At 46.6% G+C, this 18,235-nt stretch overlaps 2 protein-coding genes across 5 annotated transcripts in view; one reads left to right on the top strand and one right to left on the bottom strand.

The window, feature by feature from the left end:
- Positions 1-360: 360 nt before the first annotated feature.
- Positions 361-4,417, bottom strand: DRC12 (dynein regulatory complex subunit 12 homolog). 3 transcript variants are annotated; one of them, XM_081799303.1, is made up of 7 exons: positions 4,371-4,417; positions 3,957-4,058; positions 3,490-3,560; positions 2,982-3,101; positions 2,357-2,449; positions 843-973; positions 361-544 (listed from the first exon to the last, which is right to left on the bottom strand). In XM_081799303.1, exons 2-7 carry the CDS (start codon positions 3,986-3,988, stop codon positions 413-415), a joined length of 579 nt encoding a protein of 192 aa, XP_081655429.1. In that variant the 5' UTR covers positions 3,989-4,058; positions 4,371-4,417; the 3' UTR covers positions 361-412. The 3 variants fall into 3 exon arrangements, with proteins under 3 accessions (XP_081655429.1, XP_006739781.2, XP_030890786.2); XM_006739718.3 differs by having other exon boundaries at positions 3,490-3,555; positions 3,977-4,058; XM_031034926.2 differs by lacking the exon at positions 2,982-3,101 and having other exon boundaries at positions 3,490-3,555; positions 3,977-4,058.
- A 4,510-nt stretch (positions 4,418-8,927) lies between these two features.
- The window catches only part of CBL (Cbl proto-oncogene), an 84,330-nt gene continuing 75,022 nt past the window's right edge, over positions 8,928-18,235 (top strand). Inside the window, exon 1 of one of the 2 annotated variants that reach the window (XM_006739711.3) lies at positions 8,928-9,414. In XM_006739711.3, the coding sequence (XP_006739774.2) occupies positions 9,223-9,414 (192 nt within the window). In that variant the 5' untranslated portion in view covers positions 8,928-9,222. The remainder of the gene's footprint in view (positions 9,415-18,235) is intronic. The other variant, XM_081799305.1, reaches the window with a different exon arrangement.

Genomic DNA, 18,235 nt, shown 5'->3' with positions numbered 1-18,235 from the left:
GACTCCTGGACTCTCACATATATTGCAAGAATTTGGAGACCAGTTACGCCTTCCCTCTGTAAGCACCTTAGGATTGTGGGGGCTGGTGCCTGGTCACTATTGGTCTATTATAGAAATGGCCTTGCCCCCCACACATCAGGCTGCCTCTGTTGGTGGGGGGAAGGGGGATAGGAGATGGTGATTTGAAGGGACCAGAAGGGCCCCAGACTCAAGGCATGGGGCCCAGTTTCTCTAAGAGAGGAGTTGAGAGTTTGTCAAATTTCTCTCCTCTCCTTCGGTCTTCAGGGTAATGGGTCAGTCCAGAACCAACGTGCCCCCAAAAGGAGACGCTCGTATCTGCCAAAAAGCCACAGACCACAGTTCTGTTGAGTTCTACATCAAGATAGCTTTATTGCTGGAGCCTCCAAGTGGCTTACAGCTTCAGAGATCCAGGGGGTTGAGCCCAAACTGGTGAGTCCTTGTACTTGGCGTGAAGTCTCAGCACAGCCCCGTCCCACTGAGGCTTGACAGCTCTCAGCTTGGCCAAGAGTCGGTCCAGGCTGCCCTGCAGACACCAAGGTTCAGGCCCCAGGAAGGGAGAGGGTAGAATGAGGGGTGCCCCAGGATGGTCTGTAAGCTTTCCTTGCCGGTGATGTCTTCAAGTTCTTACTCTTAGTAAGTAGGCACGGTTGTAGTCCCCTGGCTGTCTGCCCTCAAGACAGAGCAGAGTTCCCTGTGGGGATGCTGCTTCTCCTTCCCCCTGGTCTGTCATTAATGATAATGACAGCATGGACTAGTTGGGGTCTGGGGGATCAGGGAGTGCCAGGTACCGGGGTGGTTGGGCTTCCAACAGTGTGGCTTACATGTAAGATTTCCTCATACTTGGCCTCCATGTCTGCCATGTGGGCCCGAAGCTGAGCCAGAGTCTGGTCCCGCTCTCCGAGGGCCTGCTCAGCCTCTTGCCGTGCAGCCTCGGCCTCCCTCTGGCACGTCTCTGCAGGGCAAGGCGGAAGGATGAAGGGGACTGCATAGTGATGCTCTACCTGTAAACAGAGTCTCCAAAGGCACCTAAAAAGCAGAACTTGAATGGGATCATTCCAGACTCCCCCCCAGGATCATCAGTTTCCCCACAGCCCGTATAAGGAGCTGACGTATAGCGTTAAGGTATAGCAGAGAGAGCAGTGGACTTGGGACAGGGATGTGGTCCAAAGTCTGGTTGTCACTTACTCCCTGTGTAACCTCGGACATGCCTCTCTCTGAGACTCAGTTTCTTCATCTTTAAAGACAGACTGATACAAACCTTATAGGCTTACCGTGAGTTAAATGTGAGAATGTGTGGGAAAATACCTAGTATTTACAGGAGGTGTTCCATAAATGCTGATTGAGTTTAAATTTGAGATAAGGCAAGGATTAGGAAAGGAATTCAGGGTCTGCCTGGCAGATAAGCAATTCTTGGGTATCTGTAGCTAAACTGAGGCTATTTTAGGGACGCCTGGCTGACTTAGTTGGTAGAGCCTGAGACCCTTGATCTCAGGTTCATGAATTCGAGCCCCACGTTGGGTGTGGCACCTAGTAAAAAAAAAAAAGAAAGAAAGAAAGAAACTGAGGCTATTTTAGGTTAAGAAAACTTTGAGACTGGGCGCCTGGGTGGCTCAGTTGGTTGGGCAACTGCCTTTGGCTCGGGTCATGATCCCGGAGTCCTGGGATCGAGTCCCACATCGGACTCCCAGCTTGATGGGGAGCCTGCTTCTCCCTCTGACCCTCTCCCCTCTCATGCTGTTTCTCTCTCTCTCTCTCTCAAATAAATAAATAAAATCTTTAAAAAAAAAAAAAAGAAAGAAAACTTTGAGACCACAATTGTGAAAGATCTTATGTCCCATGCTAAGATAGTTCAACTCTATTCCTTAACCAAGAGAGAAAGGAAAAACTTCCTGTTCTTTACATTTTTGCTTATCTGCAAGGGTCATTCCTTTATTTAGCATAATTATGTAGGACTTGGCATGCACTTGGCATTGAAGATACGAAAGTAAATAAGTCACATATCTTTCCTTAGTTTCATTGTAAAAATCAGCTAGGAGGGAATATATTTCGCTTGTGACAGACATGGCAGGGGTAGGGAGAAAGACCTGGATTTGGAGAGACCATCAAGAGAGGGAGATGGGGTGAGAGACTCAGGTCTGCTTTAGTTACAACGTAGAGATTTTTGCCATCTTGAACCCTCTGCTCCAATCCTCCATGGTGGGACAGTCAGTGGGGAAAATGGTCCAAGAGCCTAGACTGCAGTCTTCTAGAGAAGGACCATCTTCAGTCCACCCCTGCAGGCTGGACCTTGTCAGTGCACTGGAGAGAAAGGGCTTAGGGGGGTGGGGAAGCCTACCCAGCTGCTCCCGAAGGCCCGTCACTTCTTCCTCCAGCTTCCTGCTGTGGATCTCCATTTCCTTCTGCAGGGCCCGGCACTGACAACTCATCTCTGTGGTGGGGGCAGAGGGTGACCAGGGACCCGGGTGTGGATGGAGTAGTGGAGAAATGAAGGGAAGTCGTGGGTGGGGAAGGGCCTGCTTGGCCCAATGGGACAGGAGCATAGAGACCTTCCCAGTTCTCGAAATTCCGAGAAGCTGACAGAGCCTGAACACCTGGGGAAGAGCTGGGAAACCACACCCCTTCCCCCATTCCAGCTCAGGACCTGGATTCTAGCTCTTCTCCTCACTCATTCCCAAGGCACAAATGAGACAAAAGCCATGTAATTTTTTGTAATCCACATAGCTGGAGGTAATCCAAAAAGCACATGGCATCGGGCATCCTGGAAGGTTCCTGCCCGGGATCCAAGAGACCTTCCTTGGGTTCCTTTAGGCCCCTGCCTGATTCATGCTGAGCCAGGAAGGTTGGGGCTAGGCAGGGCAGATGGAAGTCCTCCTCGGTTCCCTTCCTTGCATCCTCTGGCCCTCTTGATTGTCCTCTTCCAGGCCCCTGTCTCCTGCCCACATGCCTGACCAACCACACACCTGCATAGATGGCCTTCCCCTCACTTCGGGCCTCCTCCAACTCAGCCTCCAGCACTTGCAGCCTCTGCCTCAGCTGCTCTTCAGAAGCTTTGGCCCGGCGGGCCTCATCCCTCCGAAGAGCTGTGAAAAGTCCCAGAGCAGTCCTCACACCTGGCTGGGGATCCCACTGAATCAGGCCCTGTGGGCTTGATAGACTCTGCCCACCTCTGGGAACCTGGTGGCAGATCCCCAGCCTCTCATTCTCTCTCTGGGTTGGCTGGTTGGTTGGATGGTTTTTCCCCCAGAATCCCATGAGCTCTTCATTGCTAGGAAGGAAAAGCTCCATGTTCTGCTTATAAAAAATAGCTATCCTCACCCACCCTCACTGCCCACCCCTTCCCTTTCTCCACCAGGGGATGGAGGACAGGTCAGCTCAGCCTCCTGCCACAGCTCCAACTGTCCAAGCCTCCAGGATGCAAAATGCCGCATTGCCCCACCTCCGTTGTCCCAGAGCTTCCACCCTTCTTACCCAAGTGGTCTTGGAGCAGCTCCTTCTCCAGCACTGTCCGCCTGTGCGCGGACTTGGCCTCCACATCTGCCCTGGCAAGTTGACAAAGCCTCAGCTTGTCATGATCTCAGCCTTCCTCACGTCTCCCCATCCTCAGCCCACACCCTGGACTTTCTTCCTGCAGTTCTGAGGGCCTCTAAATGAGGGATCTCTGATGGCAATCTACTGAGTTCACCCCTGCGTCCCGGCTGCCCAGCACAGAGTAGGTGCACGGAATATGGGTGATGAATATATTAAGGAAGGCACAGAGCCAGAAGGGCATCACGGAGTGGGTGCATGCGGATTTCCCCAATTTCCCAGCTCCATGGGACCTGGAGGAGGGGGGTGAGTCATGAAAGCTCCATCTTGTCATGCAGAGGGCTGCATTCTCTCTGGAGCAACTCTACTTGGTCTCCAGGCCAGAGCGTGGAGAAGCAGGAGGCACTCACCTCCAGCCGCCCTGACTCACCAGCACCCGCATTCTGTTTCTTCTTCTGTGCCCCAGTTTTCTTCCCTTTTTCTTTGGTCTTGGGTGGCATCTCCTTGCTGTCCTGGGGAGAGAGAGGACTCACATTTATGCCCTGGGCACAGGGCTCCTTTCCTGACCCCTAGATTGAACCAGGAGTCCCAGGAGAGTTAGAGTTCTAGTCTCCAAGTCTGTCTCTTCTACTTTCCAGAAGCTTCCATTCTTGGTCTCCTTGGAACCTTAGGCAAGGCTGGGATGTGGGGAGGGTGGAGCTGTTTCTTTCTACCAGTCACGTTCTATGGGCAGAAATCATTCCTCTCAATCCTCTTTTGGAGAAAATATATCTCAGTACTTGTCCCTTCCCTCTTCCCATCATCCTTACCCTGCCTCTTCCTACCTGCGGGATCCTCTCTGGCCTCTGTTGTGTCTCCCTGTGGGGAGGACCCACTGATGGGGAGGGGCAGAGAAAAGGCCCAACCAGCTGGGAGCCCGAGGAGGAGCCTGGGTTCTGGGAGCCAATCCAGGGTGACAAATTTCCTTCGAGGGCAGAACTGGGAACTGCACGGTTGGGTTTCTGGAGACCGAATGTTGCCCAGGTAACTGGGAAACATGGAGCTCACAGACAGGTGGAATGTGCCAAGTACAAAGCTTAAAATAGCAAGGTCCTGGAGGGTCGCTTCTCTCCTTATCCCTAAATCCTAAATGTAGTTTGAGGAGAAAGGGCTTCAGAGCCGGTTAGTTATGCTTCATTTCCATGTAGCAGTGCCTGAAGTTTGGAGACTTACAAATTACAGATTTACACATCTGATACGATGCTGTGGTGCTGATACAGAGGAAAAGCGCTGACAGGAGCCATTTTAGGCGATTTACATCCCTAGGGCTCGTGAGCGAGCACATGACATTATTAGGCTTTGGGAAGGCATTCTATCGTGTATGAGGGAAAGAAGTGCAGGAGAAGGTAGCCGAGAGAGTTTCTCACTTCAGAGAAAGGAGACACAGAGGAGAGGTAGACCCAAGCACTCCAGGGTGCTGACATAGAGGGAGGCAAATGTAGAAGAAAGGATATTGGCTAGAGACAAGAGCCCTGAGTTCTAATACCCCCTCCGGTTATGCAACCTTGGGCAAGGCATTTAATTTTGTGCAACCTCAGTTTCCTGGTCTTTAAGTCTTTGACTCTGTAAATCCTGAAAGGCCTGGATTTTCACTGGGTATTCACAGGGCTATCTTCCCTTGTGGGGACTTAATTTATTGCCTCTCTTCCCCTATTCCCTAATGTGGCTGATTTTCAGCCTGGTGCCGAGAAACTACTTTGCTAGGCTCCCCTCAGTATTGAGTTGGTCGGAGCTCCCTCTAGTGGACTTGCTTGACCTCGGGGGTCTCCTTAATTTTTCTACTTAAATTCTTGGGCCTTGTCTGGGGGGCGCCTCCCTCTCGGGGATACTTCCTACCATCTTGAGGGGGTCATGAGTGGTTGGAAAAACAAATTTGGGGAAGGGAGTATGATGGGTGGACTTGTTCTTGTCCCCACCCTTCTTCCAGCCCTGTGCCATTCTGGAGACTTGTCATCGGTCTGCCACCTGGATCTCTGGGCACCATACTGGCTAGAATGAAAACAGCAAAAATGTCAGGGATTTTCCTCTTGTGGATCAAGGAACCTGCAGACTCTTTAGATGTTTCTCTCTATCTCTGTCCCCCTCAACACTTTTGGCCAATTGCCTGTCATCAGGAGCAGATCTGAAGAAATAGCTTTGAGATCTGGGATTTAAAAATCCTTCCTCTGGGGAGTGGACAGATTCAGGTGGGGGCTGATTCATGTTTATTTGTCACCTTCGTGGCTGCAGGGTACTTCTCTGACCCTTCAGACATTTTACAGAGTAAAGAGAAGAACCAGGCTTGCCTTTTCCGGGGCTTATAGTTCCTGTACCCCAGGGTCAGATAACTTTGTGCACAACTCCCAAATCTGGAGAATACTTTTCTTCTCATGTTGAAGTTTGCTTTTCCTTCATTCTCCCTCCAGAACTCTTTGCCCCTGCATAGGAATGCAGTAGACATTCCTGCCGCAGTCCTTCTCCTCATCTAGAAGCCTGTTTGGGGTCATTTTCCAGGGAATGATTAGTTTCTGCGTTACGCTGATGCATGGGATGACATTTTGAGGACATGGCTTACTGAATACAAACAACATATCATGCCTCAGAAAAGCATTTACTTTTCAAATATGTTCAGTCAACCGACTTTCAGGTGCAGAATGAGGATGTGGTTTGGGTGAAGGTGAAATGGAATAAGAAAAGTGCCCCGTATCACATGATGTGATGATACAAACTGAGCCAGCTCTAGAGCAAGCCAAGAATGCGAATGACATTGTGATCAACAATCCAGTCCCATCTTTAGCATACGTTGAAAACAAGCCAAGTAAAAATTGTGTGTGTGTGGGGGGGAGTCAATCTTTCCTTCTTTTTTCATTAACTTCAGTTTAGAAATGAAAATAGGAAAGATCATCTCAGCAGAACTCTGTCTTCCTTTGAATAGGATCCCATCTGGGAGTTTTGAAGAGATATAGAGGAGAGAACTGTCACTCTCTCTGCTTTATTCGAATGTGAGAGATAGGTCATTTGTATATTTAAAGAAATATGGCTTTTTCTCTTTTACAGGGCGCCTGAGCGGCACAGTCAGTTAAGCAACTAACTCTGGATTTTGGCTCAGGTCCTGACCTCAGGGTAGTGAGATAGAGCCCCACCCTTGGGCTCCGCACTCCGAGCGGAGTCGTAGCCGCCTGAGATTTTCTGCCTGCCCCGCCCCCCCCCGCCCCGTTTGCGTGTGTCCCGCGCGCGCATGCGCATGCTCTCTGTCTCGCTAATAAATCAATCTTAAAAAAAATTACGGCTTCTTTTTTTTTTTTTCATTTTAGAGAGGGGGGAGGAGCAGAGAGAGAGAATCTTAAGCAGGCTCCACACCCAGTGCAAGCCCAATGCAGGGCTCGACCTCATGACCCTGAGATCATGACCTGACCTGAAATCAAGAGTCAGAGGCTCCCAGGAGCCCCAAGAAATATGGCTTCTGCAAGCAGAAACAAAGTACAAATTATACCATTACATTCTATCCAGGTGGTACTGAAGATAATACAAATTGGAAGCCTTTACAGGAAGCCAGAGATGCGTACATGACCCAGACGAACCCATATAGGCCCAAGCAAGGGTTAATTTCTTGCCTGTATTCCATTAAATCTGGGTTTGATGATGAGGGGGAAAAATACCCTGTGTACTTACACTATGTTACGTACTGTGGAAGACCAAAGTCGAGACAGCATAGCACAAATTAATGTGAGGTAGCTGTGAGAATAAATGATTATGGAAATTTAGAGGAGGAAAGGATTATTTCTAGCTGGAATGTCTGGTAAGAAAGAAAATATTTGAATTGAGTTCTGAAGAATGGACTGGACTTCAGTAGCACGCTTTAGGCAGAGGGAACGCTCTCAGCAATGGTGATGAAAAAAAGAAAGAGTTGTGGTATTTTGTGACTTGGGAGTCACCCAGCATAGGATATACGTATTGGAACAATATAAAACTGCAAGGTAGTTTGGAGTTAGATCATGACTGTTAACTTTATCCAGGAGACAATCAGCAGTGTTTGAAGTTTTTTTCTGATGCGATCAGAGCTATACTTCAGGAAGACTGGTCTAGTGGCAGAGTGGATTGGAGGTGGCAGGGAAACCAGTGAGGAAAAGGTTTCAATAGATAGATCAGGGGAGAGAAAGGGAGGGCCTGCAACCAGGGTGGTAGATGGGAAGTTTTGACAATTATCTAAGAGGCTTGCCTAGGTTTTCCCTTGGGAGATGTCTTCTCTTTCTAGGTAGGAACTGATTAAAGGAAATTCTATTGATAGGAAATGATAATGTTGACTCCATAATCAATCTTAGGTAAAGGCCATGCTCAAGGATGTCTGGCTGATGGGTCCTTGAGTTCAGATTTTTTTTTTTTCTCTTGTGACAGGAGCCCGCGATGAACTTAACTCCTTTATCAGTCAAGGGCTTTGTGGAAGACCCAGGTGGGGGATCTAAGACGGAACCGAGTACTTACAGGCACACTAGAGCCTGCAAGCTCCCAAAGAGGAGGCTCAGAATTAGCAAATAAGGGCAGGGCACTTCCTTCTTTAGGAAGAAAGTTCCCTTTTTTCAAAGTTTTTCCAGCAGAACTTTTCGATTAGAGAAGTGGAAATGACTGGCAACTGCATTTCTCTTCCATGAGAGGAGCGAGTACTCCTCCGGCCAGAGCTCACAGCTGTCTCACAGCTTCTGTGGTCAAGGCCTGGTGCTGGCGGTGCTGACCTGCGGCGCAATGCGTGGAGCCCAATGCGCTGAGCTGCGGAATCTTAAGTACATACTCAATTCCCAGAAAAAGGAACTAGTGTTCAGAAGTCAAAAAAGGGGGAAGTGTTTTGTTTTCATAAGGTCAAAGGGCCTGGAAGAAGAGCTTGCGGCCTGAGTGTCTCAAGCCTTTCTGGGCTGTAATCAGGATTGAACAATCCGCAGCAGTCACATTCCTGTTCTTGGCGCCTACTTAATGAGTTCAAAACACCAAGGGGTGGGGAAAGAACTTCCGTTTTTCTCCCACAATGTGAAGAAGCAAATGGCTTTAAGCTCAATTTCCTCATCTGTCAAGTATGGGGGAAAGACTTGACGTTGAGGTTCTTTCCACGGCTACTTGTCTTCACTTAAATATCCCAGTAACCTACTCAAAGAACGCCAACCTTACAGCCCACAAGGAACATGGAGGGCTCGGCTTCTGTCTCGTGCGCAGACTCCATGCCAGGCCCCGCCCCCTCCCTTTCCCGGCTTCTCCAGCAGAGGGCGCAGACGCAAAAGTTCCGCCTGGGCCCGCCCCCGGGGGCAGGGGAGGGGTAGGCGGCGCGGAAACTTGGCCGCGGCTTTCCGGGAGCTGTGGCTCGGGAGGGGGTGGCGCAGGAGCGGTCGCTACCCAGTCCGGACCAGGCCGCTGGCTTCCCCGAGCTCCGCGCGCTCCTCCAGCCCCCGGGCTCGCGCGCTCGGAAGGGGCGCGCCCGCGCGGACCCGCGCTCCCGTCGCCGCCCACTCCCCTCCCCGCGGCCGCCCCTCCCTCCGCCCGGACCGCCGGCAGCGGCGGCGGCGGCGGCGGCGGCGGCCGGGAGAGGCCCCTCCTTCACGCCCTCCTTCTTTTCCTCGCTCGCAGCGGAGCGGAGCCGGCGGACGCGGCTCAGCCTCCAACCCTCCCCGGGCCATGGCCGGCAACGTGAAAAAGAGCTCCGGGGCCGGGGGCGGCGGCGGCTCCGGGGGCTCGGGCTCGGGCGGCCTGATCGGGCTCATGAAGGACGCCTTCCAGCCGCACCACCACCACCACCACCTCAGCCCCCACCCGCCCGGCACCGTGGACAAGAAGATGGTGGAGAAGTGCTGGAAGCTCATGGACAAGGTGAAAGGCCTGCCCGGGACCCGCGGGAGCAGGGGTGGGCGTGGGCGGAGGGGCCGAGGCAGGGGAAGGAAGGGACAGAGGAAGCTGGGGGAGGGGACGGGTCATGCGGGGCTTGGGGAGGCGAGGAGCTGGGGTGACCCGGCCGAGAGGGTGGGGGACGTGGGGGTGGGGAAGAGACCGGGAAGGTGGGGGTCGGCGGTGGGGGAAGGGCTGCGGTTGGGAGTGGGGAACGTTGAAGTGGTGTGTTTGGGGTAGCGAGACAAAGATGGGGTGGGGGCTGGGGTGAAGGTTAACTGGGAAGCCACCGGGGCGGAAGTATAATGGGGGGGTGCGGAGTTTGGGGCTCTGCAGGGTCTAGGGATGTGGGTCACGAAATTGGCCCCAGGAGGTAGGAGGGAGGGGGAGGGCGAGGAAGAGTGTGCAGTTTACCGGCTGGGGTTGTTAGCTGGATGAGGAGTCGAGCTCTGAGTCGGGAGTTAACGTTTATGGGCTCCGATTGAGAGACCTGGGGTCAGGACAACTCTGCAGGCAAACTGCGCTCGCGGCGAGCGCAGAGTTTTTTCTCATTAAGATGTAACACCAAGATAAAAGAAATTCGGGATGTTTAAATGGGCCAAGGAAGGAACTTTCCTCCACATCCAGCGCTGGGGCAAGTTTTTATCCTCCAAAACATTGGACGTGATCCATTGCTGGTGCTGAGATTAAACCACAGGTTCTGGTTAGAACCATTATCTGGGGAAAGATGTATTAACTGAGCGTGCTGAGCCCCAAATTCAGACTCTTTCCAGATTCTGACTGCTTCCAAAAACTTCCTCCTCACGCTGCTTTTAGCTGGGTTCTACTTTCTTCGTGGCCGACCTGACTCCTTGTTGCAGGACCCGGCTTTAAGCTTGTTCAGTGAGCTTCTTTGATGACCTTTTTTGAAGCAAGTGTGAAAAATACCGCTTTTATATTTGGCCATTAAGTTTGGCGTTTGGGAGAATTTTACTTCTTCATAGTGTCTGTATAATGAAATATAGTAGTCCAGAGTATTTAAAAGTGTTTAAGCATTTCCAGAGAATTCAATACAATATTTCCTTAATATTTTTCACATTCGTTAATTCATAACTTATTTTTGAAAAGTAATTAGAAATATCTGGCATATTGTAAGAGAACGGTGTTATTTCCTCCAGAGTAAACTTGGTTTTCTTTGGTTCCTCTCTAGGTCTAGGTTCCTCTTCTGTAAGTTCTTCATGGATTGTTTTGGAGTAAAACAGCTAATAAAAATGATTATGAAGCACTTGGCAAATATAAACGTTCTGTATAAATGCTTAATAAGACCAGTGCGTGAATTAACACTCCTGCAGTGCATACAAGTGGTTTCAGAGCCACTTTTTCAGGGCTGGTGTTTCTCATGTTAAATAATTGGTGCTGTAATTAAAGATACAAGTATTTGTATATTCATTATGTTGGTGGTGTAGTGCTAATCTCATTATTAGAAATCATAATAAAACCATTACAGAAAGTTAGGCATGGAAAGGAAACTTTGAATTCATTGACACCTTTAAAAAAAAAAAAAAACCAAATGTATTCAGTATCTGAAGTTTGTAGGTTTGCATTTTAAGGATTTATAGCTAAGGACAAAAAAAGTTCTGGAATAGAGAAAACATTTGTATTTTTAGTTTCTCGTGTAAGATGTATGTATGCAGTACATCAAAACTATTGACCAAAGACCTTTCCTTAAAAATAATAAACTTTTTCTCAAACTTTTTCATCTCTATAAAGTAGTTCAAATAAGATCCTTCTTTAAGTTTTATTTCTTTATTTCTTAAAGTATGTGTATGGATTTTTTATTTTTTCTTCAGAATATTTAATTGGGAAGAATAAAGAGGACTCATTTTGAGTGCTTTTCAGGTTTTGATAGTTTCAGAGAGAGTTGGTGCCTAGCTTTCCCTTTCTAGTGTTGGGAGAGAGGGACGTTTTATTCTTGTGTTGCTTGTCCTGGAGGGTAATTTTTAGTACTCTTCTGTGCCCCATATCACATATTAACTAGTCATGCTGAAATAAAACTTAGTTCTTCTTTCTGATATATTTGTCTGATAGGTTCATGCCGCTCTCCAGATTTTGAGTACTTTTGTAAACATTAGATTGTAACTGTCTCTTCTGTGCTTGCATAGATGGTGTTTTTTCACTTTTTTATTGTTAGAGTCTTAAATGTGTCCGTAACCCTTCTTGACTTCATGCAGTATGATGTAAGTGGTAAAGAACTTAACTGTCAAATCCACAAGTGTCCCACACGCTTACTGAATTTGATTCTAAGTCACCTTCTCGTTCCTGTTTTGTCCTTGTTATTGAAGCTAGGTGACTGTTATTCCAGCCTATTAATTATCAATTTATTGACTTAGCACTGGGAACTGTTGGCGTCCTCCCCTCCCCCAATATTGAATATGTGCAGATGGAGAAGTTGGCATAAGTCATGGGTTCTGGTCAACATAGGCCCGATTTACCAATCCATTGTGGAACTTAAACTCATTGTTGGGAAAATGCTTGTGCTAGAACACTTGTTATTTAACAAAAGACATGGTCAGCCTCTGGGGTTTTTTTGTGCTAGCCTAGTATCTTGTAATTAATATTTGTATAAATACTTGTGTGTGAAGAAAGTGGCCAGTCAGAGACAAGTGGGCAGGGGAATGGAGAGAGAGAAATCCTATAAATTGCCTTAAATGTCAACTTGGAAGTATTAAAGTATTTAATTTGGTGAGAGATTCAGAATTCTGTTTTGTTGTTGTTTTTTTCAACATTCTGTTATCACGTAGAGCAGGAGGAGCTGGCAAACTTTCTGTCGAGGGGACAGACAGTAAATATTTTAGGCTTTGCTGGACCCACTTAGTCTTGTTTTCTTTGTTGTTGTTTTACAAATCTTTAAAAATGTAAAAGCCATTCTTAGCTTGCAGGTGTAGGAAAAAGGCTGGAGGTTGTAGGTTGCCGGCCTCTGAAGTAGAGCAACATGCTGGCTGTATTTTAGGTCTGTACTAGGTTTTTATTTTGAATCAGCTTGTATCATTAGAACATTAAGATGTTGATTTTTTTTAATGGTTATCATTTATAAAAGAATTTATGGGGCGCCTGGGTGGCTCAGTTGGTTAAGCATCTGGCTTTTGGTTTTGGCTCAGGTCATGATCTCTGGGTCATGAGATAGAGCCCTGTGTCCGGCTCAGTGGGGAGTCTGCTTGAGGATTCTCTCTCCCTCGGCCCCCCCCCCCCCGCTCGAGTATGTGCACTCTCTCTCAAATAAATAAATAATATTTAGAAAAAGAATTTATAATTCCCTTATGATTTATGAGGGAAAAAAGCTTCCTTTTAAGGCATGAGTTTAAAAAAGTATTTTCAAAAAGTGATTCTTCCTTTTGCTACCTATCTTCTGTTTGTCCCCCTGCCAAAAGTACCTGAGTAACTTTCTGTAATTTGGAAGTAAGGTGCATTAAATAGAATTTATGATTCAGTATATTTCATTGGACTACTTCCTCCTTCCCTCTCTCCCTTCCTTCCTTCCTTCGCATGCTAAGTCCCAAGCATAGTACTAGGTGTGAATTCTTACCTTCTAGGAGATAAGGGACCACATAAGTGTGTACAAAGTAATACAGGATCTCTTAAGTTTAAATGTAGTGTTCATATTTCTTCAGTGTTTATCTTAACCTCTCAAGATTGTAAACTCCATGAGGACAGCAACTATAATCTGCTTATCTCCTGCAGTCTGCAGTCATGAGGCTTTACACAATAGTAAGTGCTTTGTAAATATTTAAATTGCTTTGTATGTTCCAAAGGAATAACTGAAAAGGTGTGGGGGTGGGAATAAATTTTAATTACACTAAACTTATTTGTCACAGTAGCCCTTTGGTGGTATCATGTCTGTTTTATAGATGGAGACAATTAGGCTCAGAGAGGTTACATAATTTAATTTAGTTAGTGGTGGAGCCTCCTGTGGAATCCAGGATTACCTCTCCCCTAAGGCTTAGTTATTCCCTCCATACAGTACCTTCTCAGGTATGCAGCAAAGCTTCAATAACAGAAAGCCATTTATTCAGAAAGTGACCTGTGTAGGTATAAAACAGTCTTCACGCACACACGTTCCACCATCCACACGCTCAAGCAGAGTAGACATTCTCTTGAATGATATTAGGAGAGCATTTAATATCATTCAGTGAAATATCATCTGTTATCTGCTTTCAGGTTACGGGTTTGTGTCTCTCCAAATTACGTGTATTGGTTACTTTGCATGGTGATCACAGAGGCTTGTACCCTTGATTTTCCCATTATACTCAGTGTATGTTCTCTGTGGTATCATTTATCACCCTTTTTTCCATCTGTTTTACCCTTCAGTAGAGCTCTTCAGGACCAAGGCTTTGTCTTCATTTCAGTTCCTGGGCCTAACATGTGGTACTTGGTGAATGAAGTGCAAACATTTAACAAAGTAAAATGAGCTCAGAACATAGTCCCTCTTCATTCTCTGTATGATTAATTAGGGGGAATCAGGTAGGGAATCTCTTTTTTTTTTTTTTTAAAGATTTTATTTATTTGACAGAGAGAGATACAGTGAGAGAGGGAAACACAAGCAGCGGGAGTGGGAGAGGGAGAAGCAGGCTTCCCGCGGAGCAGGGAGCCCGATGCGGGGCTCGATCCCAGGAGCCTGGGATCATGACCTGAGCCGAAGGCAGACGCTTAACGACTGAGCCACCCAGGCGCCCCGGGAATCTCTTTTTTTGAGCGCTGACTTGCAGTATTATTTACTCAAAGTAGTTTTACCTTTCTCGGTTATAAAGGTAATATGTAGTCATTGTAAAACATGATTGTGCTGTTAAGACCTCCCCCAAAGGATGTAAAATTCTTCATAATTCCTTATGAAACACGAGCTCCCTTGAACATTTTCACATGATTCGTGATAATTTGGAAGGTATATGGAAAAAAAGTGAGGTTGGGCCAGGGGAGAAGAGAATCTGTTCATTTTGTAAAAAGTTGGGTTGACGTTTTTGGTAACTCTTGCTACAGTAAAACCTGTTTTTAGTATGTGGTTGGTATGTTGTTAGTATATATACATTAAACCTGATAAATCATGGGCAGATTGGTCCCTTACTCTTACTGCCAACAGAATTCATGTTATATTCAAACATAACAATTTAGTAATGTTTATACTATGAAAAAAACCCCGTTTCCCTAATGATTAACCCAGATCATTAAAAGAAAAACAAATTAAGTATTAACTTGAAAACGGAGTCTGAACTTCAATCACATTTTTTAATGAAGTTGTTAATTCTGATCTACATTAGGTTTGTTGGAATTGGGGGGTTATAACAAGCAAGTCATTGTGAAATGTTTTCATGATTAGCACATTTTGTGCCTGAAGGAAATAGGTGGGAGTAGGCAACCAGGAGCACTGGAAGCCAGCCTCAGCTCTGTCCCCACAGTGTTCCTTCCTGCAGCAGCTTCCAAAAGGAGGAAGGGAGAGGGGGCTTATGGGGGCACTGATAGCATACCCCCACTGGGGACTGCAAGCCCTGGGAAGATCCCGTGCCACAATCCTAGATGCTCCTGCGATTCCCTCAGAAGAAATCCACAGTGACTCCGGGTCTCCTCTCTCCAGCTTTTAGGACGGACAGTGAGTCTTGCTTAGCTGACTCTGCTGTCTGGGCACCTTCTCAGAACCACCTCTGACTACTCTTTGCTCTGGCTCTGGGATCAGCCATGAGGAAGACTTAAATGGAGGCCAGCATATTGATACGTAGTGAATGAGATGCGATCCTTATTCCCGCCTCTTCCTTTCTTAGACCTACTTTGAATAGCAGTACCGAAGTACAGCAGTCTTTGTGAAAAACAGTGTATGAATCATAACATATACAGAACAAAATGTAAACGTTCCCTTTTAAGTCTCCTACTCCCACGTGACTACCTCTCCAGAGGTACTTAACTGCCTACGGTTTGGGTTCCATCCCTCCAGTCCTTAGTCCCTTTCCCCAACTGGCTATGAGAGGGTTGGATGGCCAGCATTGCCGAGGAAAGATTTATCAACTTTGAGCAAGTTACTGACTTCTTAGCATTTACTCACTAAGACTAATAACTGAGTTCTCATCATTCCTTATAGAGCAGTTTACATTTCACATCTGCTGATAACATCAGAAATATCAAAATAGTGTGTTTGAGGAGAATGAAACAGATTCAGAGAGATTAAGTAACCTTAGTCACCCAGCTAATACTTTTGTTTTTCATGCGGATCTTGAACTGGTGTTCAGGCTCTGTTAAGCGATTTCTTATAAGCCAGTGCTTCTCAGACTTTAAGATGAATTCAGACCATCTGGGGATTTTTTTTTTTTTTTTTTTAAGATTAATTTTTTAGAGGGTGGGGAGGGGCAGAGGGAGAGGGAGGGAAACTCAAGCAGACTCCACTGAGCATGGAGCCTGACGCAGGGCTTGGTCTCGGGGATGACCCTGAGATCATGACCTGAGCTGAAAGCAAGAGTCGAATGCTTGACCAACTGCGCCACCCAGGCGCCCCCAGACCATCTGTGGATCTTGTTAAAAATGTAGAGGCTGTGTGGGGCGCCTGGGTGGCTCAGTCGTTAAGCGTCTGCCTTCGGCTCAGGTCATGACCCCAGGGTCCTGGGATCGAGTCCCGCATCGGGCTCCCTGCTCAGCGGGAAGCCTGCTTCTCCCTCTCCCACTCCCCCTGCTTGTGTTCCTGCTCTTGCTATGTCTCTCTCTGTCAAAAAAATAAATAAAATCTTTGGGGAAAAAAAAAAAAATGTAGAGGCTGTGTAGATCTGGGGTGGGGCCCATGAGTCTGTATTCCAGACCAGCTCCCGGGTGATGTCCATGCAGCTGGCCCCAGGGACCACACTTGAAGCAGCAAGCCTCCATTCCACAGTTGCTTTTATCTTAGGTGAGCTGACAGACTTTTTTTTTTCCTCCCCTTAAGAAATAGCAGTAGGGTTATCTTGTTTATGTTGAAGATTTTAATTATGATGTTCTTAAATTTCAAAAGTAATTTGTACTCAATATACATTTTTAAGCAAAAGTGGGACCTTTAAACAAAAATGGTTCTAGAATTTTTTGCTTTTTAAAAAATTGCTGTATTACGGAGATTTACCAGGTTAATGCCACATATAGGTCTCCCTGAATTTTTTAAGGATTGTATAAGATTTCATAGTTACATGTTTACCTAATAAATTCATATGGATAATCTTCTCGGTTATTTCTGATTTTTAATATTAGGAACAGTGCTGTAGTGACTCTACATTATGCAATTTCTAAATATTTCTTTAGAATAAACTCCTAGAAATGAAATGTGCTGGGTCAAAAGACTCCTACATCAAGTTTAAAAATACATATATTAGCACATTGCCCTCCAAAAAATTTGCTTCCACCCATGATCCTTTTCTAGTTTGTTGATGTAAATATGATTCCTTGGTACCTTAGGTGAAAATTATGTTGGCATCTGTCCACAATCACACTTTATTGAACACAAGCTGTATGCCAGGTTCTGTTAAAGATGTTAAAGGAGTTAAAGATGACCCAGTGTAAGGGCGCCTGGGTGGCTCAGTCGTTAAGCGTCTGCCTTCGGCTCAGGTCATGGTCCCGGGGTCCTGGGATCGAGTCCCGCGTCGGGCTCCCTGCTCGGCGGGGAGCCTGCTTCTCCCTCTCCCACTCCCCCTGCTTGTGTTCCCTCTCTCGCTGTGTCTCTCTCTGTTCTTAAAAAAAAAAAAAATTCTGTGGGTCAGGGGTGCCTGGGTGGCTTAGTCGTTAAGCGTCTGCCTTCGGCTCAGGTCACGATCCCAGGGTCCTGGGATCGAGCCCCGCGTCGGGTTCCCTGCTCAGTGGGGAGCCTGCTTCTCCCTCTCCCACTCCCCCTGCTTGTGTTCCCTCTCGCTGTGTCTCTCTCTGTCAAATAAATAGATAAAATCTTAAAAAAAAAAAAAAGATGACCCAGTGTACTCAGAATCTGGTGATCTAACCGAAGGTATACAAAGGGCTCTGGGAAGTCTCTGTGGGAATCATTAGGCAAACCTTTACTTCATTCCTGAGGAGACAAGAAAGGGGATTGGGAATGGGGAGGCACTTTAGAGCAAATTGGTGCCTTTGCAATATCCTAAGCCACAGTTGTATCTTAATCAAGGTCTGACATCCAAAAGTGATACTAAAATCATTTAATCTCTAGTTTATGCTAAGTATTCCGTTTGAAGTTGCACTGATAAGTCTGGGTAGAGAATTATTTTTTTCCTTTAAAACATAGAATCCAGGGTGCCTGGGTGGCTCAGTCGGTTAAGCGTCTGCCTTTGGCTCAGGTCATGATCCCAGGACCCTGGGATCAGTCTGCTTTTCCCTCTTCTTCTGCCCCTCCCCCTGCTCATGCTCTCTCTCTCTCTCTCTCAGATAAATAAATTAAAAAAATGTATTTTAAAAAACAGAATCTGTGTATAAAAACTGCATGGTTAAACTATCAGCATGTGTAGGTTATTTAATATCATACATTGTGTTGGATTTTTTTCCCTGCAGTTAATGTGATAAATGAAAGTAATGAGATTGGTAATTAGTTATAGGTGGCATAGTGTCTTTAATAAAGAGTGTTGGGCGGTATTTGAGAAGTGTTAGGTAGTAATTATAGTTCAAGTCCCTGAATGGAGTTTCGAGAAATCAATAATGGAGAATAGTAATTAGAAGTAAAAAGCTTTTTTCTTGGGGCTGTTATCTAGTGATGATATGTTTCTTAAAAAAAACTCACACACACACAAACCTAGGTTTCTGATCTCTCTTAAAAAACATTTAAAAGCTTCACTGTAGGGCGCCTGGGTGG

Source organism: Leptonychotes weddellii, chromosome 11 (genome assembly GCF_054177405.1).
Source record: "Leptonychotes weddellii isolate Sample4059 chromosome 11, ASM5417740v2, whole genome shotgun sequence".
NCBI lineage: Eukaryota > Metazoa > Chordata > Mammalia > Carnivora > Phocidae > Leptonychotes > Leptonychotes weddellii.
The sequence above is the reverse complement of the archived record's forward strand: the minus strand, read 5'-3'. Positions and strand labels throughout refer to the sequence as shown.

Coding starts and splice junctions, on each gene's coding strand:
- DRC12 (XM_006739718.3), bottom strand. CDS start 4,046: ATGCCACCCAAGACCAAAGAAAAAGGGAAGAAAACTGGGGCACAGAAG. Junction 3,556..3,976: donor GAAACAGAATGCGGGTGCTG/GTGAGTCAGGGC, acceptor TTGCCAGGGCAG/ATGTGGAGGCCAAGTCCGCG. Junction 974..2,356: donor GGGCCTTCGGGAGCAGCTGG/GTAGGCTTCCCC, acceptor CTTGCCCTGCAG/AGACGTGCCAGAGGGAGGCC.